The 14,205-nt window shown below is 42.1% G+C and overlaps 1 protein-coding gene across 2 annotated transcripts in view; it reads right to left on the bottom strand.

Moving 5' to 3' along the window:
• Window positions 1-2,719: 2,719 nt before the first annotated feature.
• The window catches only part of ahrra (aryl-hydrocarbon receptor repressor a), a 79,125-nt gene continuing 67,639 nt past the window's right edge, over window positions 2,720-14,205 (bottom strand). For both annotated transcript variants that reach the window (XM_007559843.2, XM_007559844.2), the window contains 4 exons: window positions 10,339-10,483; window positions 10,122-10,255; window positions 9,029-9,231; window positions 2,720-6,071 (listed from right to left, as the gene is read on the bottom strand). In XM_007559843.2, coding sequence (XP_007559905.1) covers window positions 4,958-6,071; window positions 9,029-9,231; window positions 10,122-10,255; window positions 10,339-10,483 — 1,596 coding nt within the window. In that variant the 3' untranslated portion in view covers window positions 2,720-4,957. The remainder of the gene's footprint in view (window positions 6,072-9,028; window positions 9,232-10,121; window positions 10,256-10,338; window positions 10,484-14,205) is intronic.

The following is a 14,205-nucleotide window of genomic DNA, read 5'->3' as shown; positions in this document are numbered from 1 at the left end:
TGTGGTCATTCCCAATCTCTTTTAATGCTGCTAACGGTTGATGGTGTAATAGTTGTGAGGGAGTTTTATGGCTGGACTTTGTCTGCAGACGTCGTTTGTATCACCCTACGATGCGAATTCCTCAAAACTCCCGAGACCTTGCCATTATTTGACGAATGTTTCTCAAAACTGTGAAGAAGTCAAACTCTTCAAATAGAAATGGAGACTGAGAGGAAATGAAAATGTCTTGAATTATTCATGTCTTCATTACACCGTCCATGTTTCAGAGTTTCAACATGATATGTGCAGCCAACTAATCCTTAAACCAAACTCTCTCTCTCTGCAGGCTCAGAATCCTCTACACACGTCAGAAATTATGGAGATTTGTACGACTATTACCAAAAGTTAAACTGAGCATTAAGGCTCAAGAGGAAGGCTCACGGGTCTGTTATTATTTCAGTGTGCGATGTTGGCGTTCAGGGGACGGCTCCAAACCGAGCGTGTCGGGTGTACGTTAGCTCTCTCCGCCTGGCAGGAGGAGTAATCCTGCTCTCCCGGGAATCCCGGAGATCAGGAGCTAACCGCGGCTTTTAGGTTTCATGTCCCCTGGCTCGCTCTCCGTTCTCTCTCTTTCTGGGGGGATACCAGCGGGACCCCGGGCCCTCCGCCCCGTCCCAGGCAGCGGAGAACGATGTGCGGTGGGGACTGTCAGGCCGGCTTCGCAGCACATTAATCATAGAACGAATGCGGCCAGCGGCACTACGTATCCTCGCTGGTGTTTATGTATTATTAAAAGATTAAAGATAACCCAGAGGAGGAAACTACACTTGGTAAAATGTTTGAAAAATTCAGAGGCCATTAAGGAGACAAAGATGCTTAGCGAACAATAAAATGTGGTTATTGTTGGAGCTCTGGAAGGACGAGCAGCAGACTGTCAGACCGACCGATTTAATATGCTGCTCAAAACTATTTATTCGCCCATTATGTTTGCTGTAAAAAATTATATAAAATATGTTTTTATTAATGCTACAAAAGACTTAAAAAAAAAGTCCGACTGTACAAACAAATTGAAGGTGTGACCGTAGATTCAAGTCATTAGATGAAACATTGCATATTTGTTTGAAGAGACAAGATTTTAGTGATGCTTTTTAGGAAAACTATGAGTCAGTTTCTTGTTTCCAAAAATCACAAAATTAGCTTAAAAGTATCACAATTAAGTCTACTGACCAATGATTTGAATGTGGCTGCCACACTTCTCCTTATCTCGCCATGTATATTAACATTTTGAAAATAAAACCATATGACAAATCAAAACATGTGGACATTTTTTGTGAAGCAACAAATCCTCGTGTGCGTTTGAAGTATTTATGTCACTTTTGCTGCACTCCTCATCTTGAATATGGTGTGTATGCCGGGATCAGACGTGTGAAGTTTACAGTGTAGCGTCATGTCATGATTGGGTCGTTGACGTCATGCTTCATTAACCAGAGGGTAATGACCCTCTGGTTTTTATCAAGTCCAAAGTCAGATAAAGTTCTTCCAGTGCTTCCTTATTTTGACAAACTTTATGGAGAAGCTGATTTCATTTGCAGGACTTGGCACTCTTTGGTGTGCGCACACACACACACACACACACACACACACACACACACACACACACACACACACACAACTACCAGTACCCAGTTTATTGACCTTTTTATCACTGTATTTGATTGGCCAGAAAAATGGCCTGATCTAAGCTCCAGAAAAATCTATGGAAATATGTCAGTGTTATGATCCTCAGGTCAGTTCATTTATTTTGCCCTTTGTGCTTTTGGATGTTGTTCACTTTGATTAATGTTACTTCCTCTGGCTCCCAGTTCAGCTCTCTGTTCATCATTCACCTTCCCTGAGCCTGCTAGTCTCCTCCACTTCATAGCAGCTGCCTGATTCTCCCTGCCTGCATTCTGCCTCAATATGGGTATTATGTAAAATTGACATTTTAGAGCTATGGTTCATACTATAATGTTATTCTGGAGTGTTGGTTTGATTCTTTCTGTTTAATGTCTGAAATTCTTGAATCTCCATGGCAACCACTCAGGAGTGCCCAAACGCTAGGCTCTCACAAAGCTCCGCCCATTTCCACGAAGATCCTCTTTGGAGCTTCAGTCCATGGCTGAGCTTCCGTCGCACAAAGCGTGGCTTCCCCACTCAGCTCCTTCAGACTAGCCAGCAGCAATTAGCAAACACCTGGTGGAACTGCGCATTGGCTGAGATATAAAATCAGTGACACCCTGGTAAAAATGGTGTTAAATGTGTGATGACTTCCTGAAGGTGGAATGTCGGAAAGAGCGGGTGCTTCTTAAAGAGACAGAGGGCAATTTCAAGGCATCAAACTGTGAAGTCAAATTTCTTTGTGAACATTTTTCTAGCTACTGAAGGTAACAGTTGATTGATTGTGCTATAAAATAGCAATGTGTGTCTGGGAAATAAATAATACCACCTTTTAAAAACATCTGTTCACTGGTTTTGATAACTTTTTGCTGCCTTTATGGCAGTCATGCCTCAAGTGATTTTCAGACAAAAATTCAACATCCAGACTCTTTGTATGTAAAGAAAATCTTTAATATTTAAGTCCCATTTGCAAAAACATAAAAACATTGGAAGACACTGCATATATATATATATATATATATATATATATTCCATGTTCGCTACCTTGCAGCTACCTCCTCCATGAGATAAGCCTCTTTTTTTTGACAATTATCAAAAAGATATCAAGAAAAACCATTTTGTTTCTTTACGTTAGCAAAACGGGGAGAGCCTTCAAATTTAGACTTTTTGTTTTTTAAATTATACACTTACCATTTACAAATAAATACAAATCATGAAACATTTATTGACATGAGCACGCGCACACATGCACACAAAAAAGAAAAAGGACAAATCCACGACAGTGACACTGTGTGCAGTTGTGCGTGACGACTCAAACACGTGTCTGGGTAGGCTGAACTTCAACTGAACTATTTCCCAGTAGTGCAATTCAGAAGCTACGACGGTAGCTTCACAGAACTGAGACTCAGATTGGATTAGTCTTGAATGACTTTGTGCAACAATAACAAAAAAAAATAATAAAAAAAATACTGACGTGAACACAAAAGCCAGATGCATTTGGACAGAGTAGACGACAAGGAAAGCTAACATTTCTCCCAATGACAATGTGTCAGATCTGCAGTGAGATGTGAGCTGGTGAAACAAAAATAAAACATATAATCATCTAGATACACTTTTAATGTGCTCGATAAATTAGGCGTGGGAAATCCGTCACGTTTGTCTTGACTGACTGCTTCAGTCAGAAAACATCCCGATGTGCTCGCATCGTATTTGTGCTTTAGGCACAGAGAGACTGATTTCACTCCCTTCATTTCTTCCAAAATGAGCTCAGAGCCGTGCAGCAAACGCAGGGCGACGCATCAAACCGTGGCCTGCTGATGAAAACACACCACAGAGACGTGGATGAGGCTCTGAGTTCCTCTACTTGCTGGGTTCAACCCAACAAGTGCTGTTGAATAAGATGCAAAACGTTCTTTGGCCTTACTATTAGTTGAACATGTTTTGGTGATTACCTGCACATGGACTGTGCTCTGCTGGTGTAGTTTGTAAAATCATCTCAAAATAAAGTAGTCTGTAGTGCTATTTTTAATAAACTTTATGCTAAAGCATTGGGATATAATGTTTTTTTTTTTTTAAATGTAAAAAAAAATCTAGTCCAACACAAAACGTTTGTCGTTTGGTGGATTTTAAATGAGATGAATTGAAGTTCATTACATAAGCAATAAAAGACAAGCAAAGATGATTCAATTTCACATGATTTGAGTGCGTTATCTTGAACGATGACACTTGTTTATTTTTGTTTTATTACTATAGATAAGAATTTTCAAGTTTCTGCAATTGTAATGCTTGATTTCTGATCACATAGCGCCTTGCAGGTATTTATGCCTGGCTGACTTTTTAGCATTTTGTCATGTTGCAACCACAAGGTTTTATCATTTATGTCGCGCATGACTTCTCGCACCTGAGCGACGATTCTATGGTAGCTCTTCCAGAGTTGCCGCACAGAAAAAAAAATTATGTACATAGTAGTAAATCATTTTGAAGTTTGGGGTTGATAATTTTTAAATCCACTAGGGTTATTAGTACTTTTAATACACATCTGCTGCTGCAAAACAATATCTTAAATAAACGGATATGTCATAATTTATACACAATGATCGAAAATGTCAAGTACAAAGAGAAACATGAGGGCACAAATTGGTGAGATTGTCTCAGTGAAAAGCCAAATCTTAATATATCTGGCGTTCTATTGCATAAGAAAAGCCTTTCGAGTTTTTTTTCTTTTGTTCCATCTAAAGTTTGATTTAAATTCCTTGAAAGTGATCACATTACATGAATGGGGTTTTACACGGCACGCACGTTTTTGGACACATCAAAATAATATTCAAAAATTACTTCAAAGTGCATTATCCTAAACATCAGTTTAAACGAAACTGTCAGCGGATGTAAGTTTTCTCCTGTGTACAAAGTTTAGAAAAATAAAACAGTTCCTTGCAAAATCCAGGTGTAACAATACAAAAACTAAAGAAATTTTTTTTCTTGGACATTTTGCTCACTCTCACTAAATTCAAAAGTGCTAAAAAACCAAAACCTGTACCTTTTTTTTTTTTTAAGTAACATCTTCTGAAAGTCAAATAGTTGATTGTCAAAACAGATTTTTGAACCTGAGACCTCTTCATTAAACTTGAGAAAAATGTCTGACATCGTGGTAGTCGTGGTAACCCTTCCTTTGTAATGCTAGCACACGTGTACGTGAAACGCTAAAGGGGAAAACAAGTTAATACGTACTGATTTGTTTGTGTCTGTGTGTAATTGTGCGTGTGAAGGGGGATTGTGTGCGGGTAGATATCTGCTGATGTGTTCACGTGCGGCCGCCGTCCTCTCACTGCATGTAAATGTAGGGACTGGACTTGTGGTGGCCCGTGCTCATCACACATGGCATAACGTTCCTCGAGCCGCCCATCATGGACTGGTTCATGTCGTGGCCGTTCTCAGACCAGGGCGGGGAGTCCATCGGTTCCCGTTTGATCGAGTGGATCAAGCCGTGACCTTTGAACTCGTAGGCGCCGTGCTTGCTGTAGTCCAGGTGCATGTACGCCTTCTGAGGGTAGACGTTTGGCTCCATGAGGTTGACCGGCTGGTTGCTGCATAGAGAGTCCGAGTGAGAGAGTCTCTGAGGACTGAACTGGTTGGAGTCGCCGTTACTGACCAAGTCTTTGTCGCACTTCAGCAGACGAGCGGCGCTGTTGACCGCGTAGCCGGGGTAGGCGCCATTGTTGTACGTGGGGCTGATTCCTGCTTTCCCTCGTTGGCACGGGGAGTACTGCGGGTCGTAGTAGTCCGTTTCCGATTTAAGCTGCAGGCCAGTGCTTGGGTTGTACGCCCCGTTCCCGTAGTGACGGTCGATGGTGGCCTGGTTGCGGCAGGCCCAGGTTTGACCGTACGTCTCGCATCCGTTCTCCGAGTCGGAGTCGTGCTCTATCTTGATGGGCGGCATCTCGGACATCATGTGACCTTCGTAGCACTCCCCGAAGTCGTTCTCGCTCTTCACCAGGTCTACGCAGTAGGCGTCCGCGTCCGACGACCCATACAGCTTTGACACGTACACGTCTGCGCCCCTGCCACCGTGGCAGCTCGGCGAGAGGCGGTAGGGCTTCCCGTACTGGCCAGTCCTGTTCAGGCGGTTGGATGGGACGTAGCCGACTCCCTGGGCGGCTCTGATGGGCCCCATCCGCTGCCGCATGGGCCACCCTCCGCCTAGGCCCGCGGCCGCGCCTTTGTGGTCCGTCACGGAGGACTTGCAGAAGTTGAGGGGTTCCTCCTGACCATAGAAGCCGTCGGAGCCACACTTGAGGTTGTCTTTGCAAAGAGGGGACCAGAGCGTGTGGTGGCTTCGCTGTGTAGCGCCCGGATGGGGACAAGTGAAGAGAAGAGGGTCTGTCATGTCACCCATTCCTCCACCAGTGGAATGTCTCCGAAGGTGTTCCCCACGCTCACTACGGAGGAAAAAACAGGGGCAGCATTTATTCACAAGTTCTTCTTCCCGGATACCAGCCAACATGTGAATTCAGTATGAAGTTTTGTCCTTTCTTTCTTGAGGGACTTATGAACAACATCTGATTAGCAAGCTGATGTAGCAATGGGTGACACAGTACAGATATGCTCTCAGCAGCATATTACAGAAAAAAAAATCACAATTACTGGTGACCCCAGTTTCATCTTTCACTGTAGTGCACAGTCAGAGGAAGAGGAAAGAGCTTTTTCATCATGCTAAAATGACTCAGCACATTTCATACATGACAGGGAGGAACCTGAGGAGCAATTCAGGGCGAGAATTGTAACATTATTAGTTTTGTTGATCCAAGAAGGCTTTTGAATTTTAAAGGAAATGATGTTCACCAAGCTGCAGGGCGGAGATTTTTCTGGTAGATTAAAAATGATGTGTTTGGGTGAAAACCTTGTGGAAAAAAACTTGCTTTCACTCGTGACATGTGAGGGAATGAAGGGTGTTGTACATTTTGAGATTGTTCTATGATGACTTTTATCTGCTTTGAGTTTCTTCTTACCTGCAAGAGTTTTGAAGGAAGTGAAGTGTTTTATAAATGTACAGATATTTTCGTCTAACAATAAAGATGTTTTACTACTTTATCCCAAGAGCACAATTGTGTTACCATCTGTCTTTAGCATTGTAAAGATGGAACAAAACACGTTAATAAAAATGCCCATTGATGTCAAAAATGTGGTTAACAGCTGGTTGAGTTTGATGAAATGTATCATCTTTGTTGGACAAATGGGCTAAAACGTTTTCAATTGAGTTTTCTGGGCTGAATAAACCTTAAAAAGCAACACAAAACATATCTGTGGACGTGATTGAAGGTTTTTGTGAGATACGTTTTGTTGTTCCATTATTGGCTATTAAAAGAACAAAGCACATAGTATGCACACAGCTTGACAATCCTTTTAATGAGCAACAGCCAGAGCTCACTTTCAAAAACCTCAATTTCAAATAACTCAGTGGAGTCGACAGATTGTTTGGCAAGTGTTGCTTCAGAAATAGTGCCGCTCTATTCGTGTGACTATGTTGGGATTGCCCTATTTTCTTCCTTTTTACTTAAAGATGAGTCAAAAAATAAATAACTCGGCTTGATTCACTGTGGTGGTCATGAGAATAATTCCATATGTGACTCATGTTTTCTGGGATGTGTCCCATCTGAGGAAGTAACAACAGCGTTTACACGCACAACTCGAAGATCTCTAGGTTTGTTGGCAGTGCACAGCAAACAAACACAGTGGGAGCGTTATGTTTCTAGCACAGGTCGCCAGTCTGTCGATATCTGTGTAAAAATTAATTAGTTTAAGGAAATGTAGCAATTAAAAAAAAAAAAAATTTTTTTTTGGTAAAACGTTTTTGGGGCCAGGATGAGGTGTTTTTTTGGATGTTGCTACTGGTGGAAATGACAAAGAAGGCGACAGGAAATGGTAGGAGGATAGTGCGGGTTGTTTTTTAATGAATTATTGCATGAACAAAACTTCACGTGTGATTTCAATAGCGTTTCTTATGTATTTCGAAATTGTGTTTTTTCGACATTAGCAGGCGACTGCTGAAGCAGATAGCCTAACCAATGAAACTGCTAATAGCTATTAGCTAATATCAGATAGTCCGACAGAGCGACTAAAAAAGATGTAATATTTCTGCACTGTTTTCCTAAATTTATTGAGTGTTTCACTTCTTTTTTCCTCTAGTTTTTGTCTCAGAATCAAAACAATAAATGAATGTGGATAATATTCCAACTGTAATAAGCAGTGGTCTATATCACATAAAAAACATTTGTTGCTTTCTGTTTTTAATAAATTAAATTAGATGATTTGTTTTAATACTATAAAGCGGCAGTGGTTTAACTTCATTTGAACTTATAATAACATGATAATCTCAAACAGATGCATGTCTATCCAACAGTGCCAAACACTTTGTCAAGGATCTTAAAATAGGATTTCATTTTTTTCAGCAAGTGGTCCATGAAGACACATGGACAGTGCCACATTACGAAGCCGCTCCCACATGTTTGTTGATGTGCCGTTTGAGTTTCTTTTTTCTTTTCTTTCTTTTTTTTAATTTCCTTTCCCCCACCCATAAATCACAAACACTTGTGTGAAATGTTTGTGGTTCAGAGCAGCGTTTCATGTGTTTTACATTCAACCAGAAATGTAAAATTCTGCAAATATGTTGCTGTTTTTGTGATGTACTTATAAAAACAGATCTAATTTTGGCACCCTCTGTAATTTATGGTGCCTCCCAGGAGGGAGTTTGGTTCGAGACCTTACACTGGAAGAGACTAATCTAAGCCATATACTGTTTTTTTATGCCTTTGTTAAGTCATGAATCACTAAAGTGGTACCTATTTGACTTCACCAAATAAAGTAAGCACTCTGGTGAAGAAAACCATAGTTTTCAACTAGAGTTTGCCAAAAGCAGCGTGGGAGACTCCATGATAAACAAGTTCTTTAGTCTGATGAAAGAACAAAATGGAGACTTCTGGCCATCAAACACACCATCTTCTCTGTGGAGCATGGTGGTGGCATTGTCATGATGTGGGGATACTTTTTTTAAGAGCTATGGATTAAAGTTGCTGGAAAGATGCAAAGCTTAAATCAACCCACATTCATGTGTTTTAGGCTTAAAATTAAAGCTAATTTCTGCTTTTTGTGAAGTTTGTGCTCTTTGTATTTTGCAAGTACGCATATTTTTCCTTTCTAGTTGTACAAATGCATACTTCAAATAAACGACTTGCAGCTGTAATTTTAGTTCAATTTGTACCTGAATTTGCCGCTGCTTAAACACTTTGACAGCAATTTCAATCAGTGCCAGGCACATTTGCTTTCCAACCGTTTAAAGTTTCCGATTCTTCTAATCATTCAAAGTGAATGTAAGTCCTGTAGTGTCATCTTCTCTTACCCATGCTCCATCGGAGAGATAATCCCCCCACCTTTGTTCTTTCCCCGCATTAAAATATTTTTCACTTTCATCTCGCTGATGGAGGGCAGTAAGAGGGGCACGGCGATGCAGAACAGACCCAGCTGGGCGGGAACCAGCGTCCCAGAGGGCGACTTCTTTTTCTGCCCGTGGAGGAACTTTAACCGACCCTGGAACTGCATCGTCTGAAATGAAACAGAAACAAATTAAATATATGTTCACGTATTCATGCGAATTTCATTTGCTGTTCAATGTTAGCTCTTGATAATATTTTTATTTTTGGTACACCATGTGGCACAATCTAAATTCAATCTTGCGTCATATGACTCAGCAACCCTTTTTATGCTCTAATCTTGATGAGAGCTGCTGCAGGCTACAAGAGTGGGCACAGTTCACTTTATCTTTTATCAGCCTATGCTAAACCACGTCAACATTCAAAATGACAAAGCAGATCATTCTACTGCGTTGTTTTCCAAATTACACAGTGAAAGAGTCGACCTCTGCATTCACAGCTCTGGAAATTTAGCCAATTTGCCCTGAAGATGCTAACGCATTTAGCATGTAGGCTAAAATAGGCCGATTAGCTGATTCACCATCTTGATTTAGCTTGTTAGCAACAAATATTTGTCACTTTAATTTTGTTTTGCAACACAACTGAAAAGGGTTATTATATTACAATTTGTGTCATATTTGTAACATTTTTCAGTAGGGACTATGTTATCAACGTTTACTAGGTAATTGGCAGTAAGGTAGGAGGCAGAAGGCGATCATGTGGAGCTTCTGGTTTGCAGAACATGGGAGCCAAACAAGACATTGTAGATGTCATTTTGCTAACTCCAGCAGAAACTTACACTCTTTTTATTCCCCAACTCTTGACCGTGATTATTTCCCTCTGCGGGTCTCAAAACCGTCACAAGCAGTGGTGCAAAGTGTGAACTAAACCCGATTAATGCTAGAGAAATAACCGTAAAAGGTGAAATTGTGCAATAAAATTGGTTGCACGAAGGCAATAATTTCAATTTTAGATTAGCTTGTGTCTTCTAGGAGTTTGCTTTGGCCGGTTCGGAGCACTCACCAAAAACCCAGACGTGCTGTCCAGGAGACAGCGGACTCTGGCTATGAAACATCTGTTGAGAAAGCAGGAGAGCTCTGGGGGAATTTCCCCTGCTTCCGGAGAGTTGAACATGCTGCTCACGACAAAGTCTTCACCTGTAATACGATGGTGAGAGAATGTGAATATGAGAAGCAATTTATGTGGGGGGGAAAAAAACAAACTTGTGAGCAGTACGCACTTGTTCCCGCTGCTAACTGGCCATCTGGCTGCCCAGACATCGCCTGATGTTGTGGTGGACACATGGCCCAGTGGAGCTGGCGTCTGAACTCCTGGCGGTCGTCTATGTGGATGTAGTCGAAGACGTTTTGGTGCATCACGTCGGTCTGCGGGGAAAGGTTTCGGTCAGACAGAGGGAAGGACGAGAGGGTTTCACCAACGTGCGCCTAGCTTTAGAGAAACTAAGTCTTTTCATCTCAGAAAATCTTTAACATTGCATTATAAAGAATGAAACACTTTTTATTGGCGATCAGTAGCCTCTTTAAGATCCAACATAACCCCCCACAAAAAACCTATTATGGATTGCTTTGTCTAGTTGCGCCATTTGAAAACGATGCTCCCAGACTGTTAGCTTTCAAAAGCTCATTTAGCAGGTTAGCAGAACAAAAGGGGCGTGGCTTAAAGCACACAGCGTTCATCCAATCAGAGGGTTTTTCAGAAATCCGACTAAGCTAAGCGTCACGAACCTTTTGGTGCTTAAATGAATTTAGTGTTTCAGTCAGAAAACAAACCTGTACGTTTTCCTCATCCTGTTATTTTCCGCTTCAGATTTTGCCAGTCGATATATATTTCCGAGATCAAGTGGAAGATGAAAGATCATCTGGTGGCTCTGCTCTGCTAATACCGACGCAGTTTACTTTGTACAACATTGGCACGTCACGCTCGTTCTGCAGTGACGTTCACGAAGGTTATGGGTTTATCATAAACTGCCAAGATGAATCAGGGTTTGATACTGATTGGCAGATTTAAACCTCCTGTCATTTTAGTCTTTCAGTTGATTGGGAGACATGCAAAACACACGTTGATCAGAAAAAAACAAGTGGTCTGAACTGGGCTAAATGTGAATTTGAAAAGGGTTGAATGTGACGGCTGAACAGAAACAGAAGCTCTTGTGTGGTCTACTGTGGTAGGTATTTATAAATTGTGGTCCAAATAAGGATGTGAGGTAATTGATTGGACCGTACAGGTTTGCTTGCATCCAAAGAAGGTTCAGTAGTGATAGAACTGTGTCAGAGTACACAGTGCATCTCAGGTGTACAAGTGTTTAAGGAGCATTAAACTTCTGTGTAACAGTTTATGACGTCAAAGCGACATGCGTGCGTTGGTGTCACAAAGCAGTGGACGGTTTACTGAATCCATAGCTGCTCTCTGTGGATTCTTTTTAAAGTTATTCAGAGCCGACAGTAATGTCAAAAGAAGGAAGCTAATAAAAAGAAAATACAACTAATAGCAACGGCCTTCAGTGCAGCACTGACTACATCTTCTGTAGGGAAGTCTGTCTGGATGTGCAGTCAGAGCGAGGAGTGGTGGGACTGTGATGTGATGCGCTTCAGTGATACAGACGTCTTTCGTAATTTTATAATCATAAATTATAATCATAATTTTCAACCGTTGTTTACATTCAGATTCACCACATTTGGGTTTGGCAGAATTATGATGCATGCCTCACATCAGCGACATAAATACCGGATAAAACGCGACATGACCGTTCATTCTGCAGACACTTTGGAAACTATCGGATGCATATCGGAAGTAGTACCATATGTGGAAGTGGCAGAGATCAGGTTTTTTTTGTGGGGCACTGAAAAGATTGGAATCAGGCCGTTCAGACTGCGGTGAAAAAAGTTTCATATGGATCCCAAATGGGCAATAAAAAGTGGATTTGGATCGCATTTAGCCACTTTGTGAACGTAGCCAAAGTCATAGAGCTACAGTCCAACAAAGGGTGTGTTAGCATCAGAACGGGAACATGTAGGTGGAAGAAGGTGGTCAGGGTGGATAAATTATGTGGGTATCCAGGTGCGGCACCAGAACTGTAATGGCGGAAAAAGGCAAGTGGCAAAGGTAGTGAGATACTTTGGACGGTACGATGCTGGAAAACCTTTGGTCCTGTGATTCACGTTAATGTCACCACGCTCCACATACAGCACTGTTGCAGACCAGGCATGGTATAATCTGACGGCTATGGGCTCTTCCAGCACCATAATGACTTCCACCACAAAGGAAAAGTGGTTGAGGAATTGTTTGAGGAGCATAAGAATGATGGCCTCATGTTTTCCCAGACCCTAAGACAGTCTACGATCTTTGGGGTGAGTGAGTAAAGAAGTGCAACGCCTGGAGGTCGCACCTCACAACACGCAGAACGTAAAAGGTATGATGCTCCAATACTGGTGCCACACTCTTGGTGCTAATGGAGTCCACGCCTTAACATGTCTGGGGAACCAACACACAGGCAGATAGTCATAGCGTTATGCCAGATCAATACACATCCCTATAAACACACACAGAGCGAGACACACAAATCAGGAGGATTTAGTCAGTGCAGCAAACAGCCGAAGGGCAGCTGCATGAGCGGAGAGGGCAGCTGTGTTTGTCAAACATTGCGTGACACCGGCTCCTGAGCAGCGGTCCGGCTCAGCCAGCCCTCCCCATCCCTGTCCGCTCTCACACACACACACACACACACAACCCGAGCCGGGGCTCCATCCCGCTTTCATCAGGCCTCTCCCCTCTCTCTTTTCCAGCAATAACTTTTGCTTTCTGTCATTCCCTGACAGATTCCTCGCAGTAACGTTCAACCTTCTCCTCTTCCCTTCTCTCCCTCGACCCCCGCCCTCTCTCAAGAATTTCCATGGCGGTGGCACGCGAGGGTTTTTGATCGCCTGCCTCTGAAAACACAATCTGTTCCCACCGTCTTCGCAAAGCACTTGGCCCCGCGGACTGCGGTTCCCTACTGGCGTTCGGGCGCACAGACGGATCGAGTGACTATTGTTTTTGTGTCTCGTAAAGAAACATGCAGAGAGGGAAAGAAAGAGGGGGAAAAAAAGAAGAAGGGGAGAGTAAGTGATGTTTTAACTGACCTTCAAAGGCTAACTGCTCCAGCAACAAATTGGATCAAAGACCAGTGAATGTTTTCTGCCTCTCTCTGGGGCTTTTGTTGTGGTGCCACTCAGTGGAGCCTTCTCTTTTCTTTGTTTTTTCTGTGGTATATTAATAAGTGTCCTCTCACTACAGTTATGGGCCCAAACTGGTGCAACGTGTTTGTTTGAGGCCTTGTCAAGGAAAGTATGTGTGTGTGTAGGGCATGTGTGCGTGTGTGTGTGTGTGCGTGTGTAGGTGTGTGTGTGTGTTTGGAGGAGTGGGAGTGTCTCATTTTCAAGGCCTAAATGTGGGGAAATGGAACCTTTTGATCACCAACAAATACTCATGAATGTGGTTTGCGTGCTGCGGTGTTTCGGCTCTCCTTCATGTCCTTGCGTGTCAATACCTTGTCTCTTTCAATTGAACACGCATTTTTGCATTTCTCTAATGAAAAAATACCCATGTGGAACGACTACATCAGGGCCAGTGAACTGTCACACCACCGCGACCGCACCGCCAAAACAAAGAGCCGCTTGTACGTGACGGGAGTTTGACAATTTAATTTGTATTTTAATGTTCAATTCGCAGTCCATCTGCATGGCAGGTTGCAGAATGTCCTGTCAGCCGACACAGCTTATAAAGATTTAAGGACGAAATCTTTGGAAATGATCTTTAATTGTTTTATCTAAAACGAGACCAGCAGTTATTCCTTCTGCTTCTAACGTGATTTATTACAGTTTGTAATGTTAGCTGTAGCATTTGCCATTATTTACATTTAACACATAGACTTAAGCAAAATGTAAATTAAACATTGAAACACAAAATTTAAAAGTGCGTTTTGAGAGAAAAAATATGTTTTCATTTCAGCTTTTAATGGAGTAACGACATAAATAAATATGAATAATCGGTTGGGCGAACGCTGAACTCCTGTGTGAAAAGTGGTACAAAACTGAAGATTTGATGTTTT

The sequence above is a fragment of the Poecilia formosa genome, unplaced genomic scaffold, assembly GCF_000485575.1.
Source record: "Poecilia formosa unplaced genomic scaffold, Poecilia_formosa-5.1.2 Scaffold108, whole genome shotgun sequence".
NCBI lineage: Eukaryota > Metazoa > Chordata > Actinopteri > Cyprinodontiformes > Poeciliidae > Poecilia > Poecilia formosa.
The sequence above is the reverse complement of the archived record's forward strand: the minus strand, read 5'-3'. Positions and strand labels throughout refer to the sequence as shown.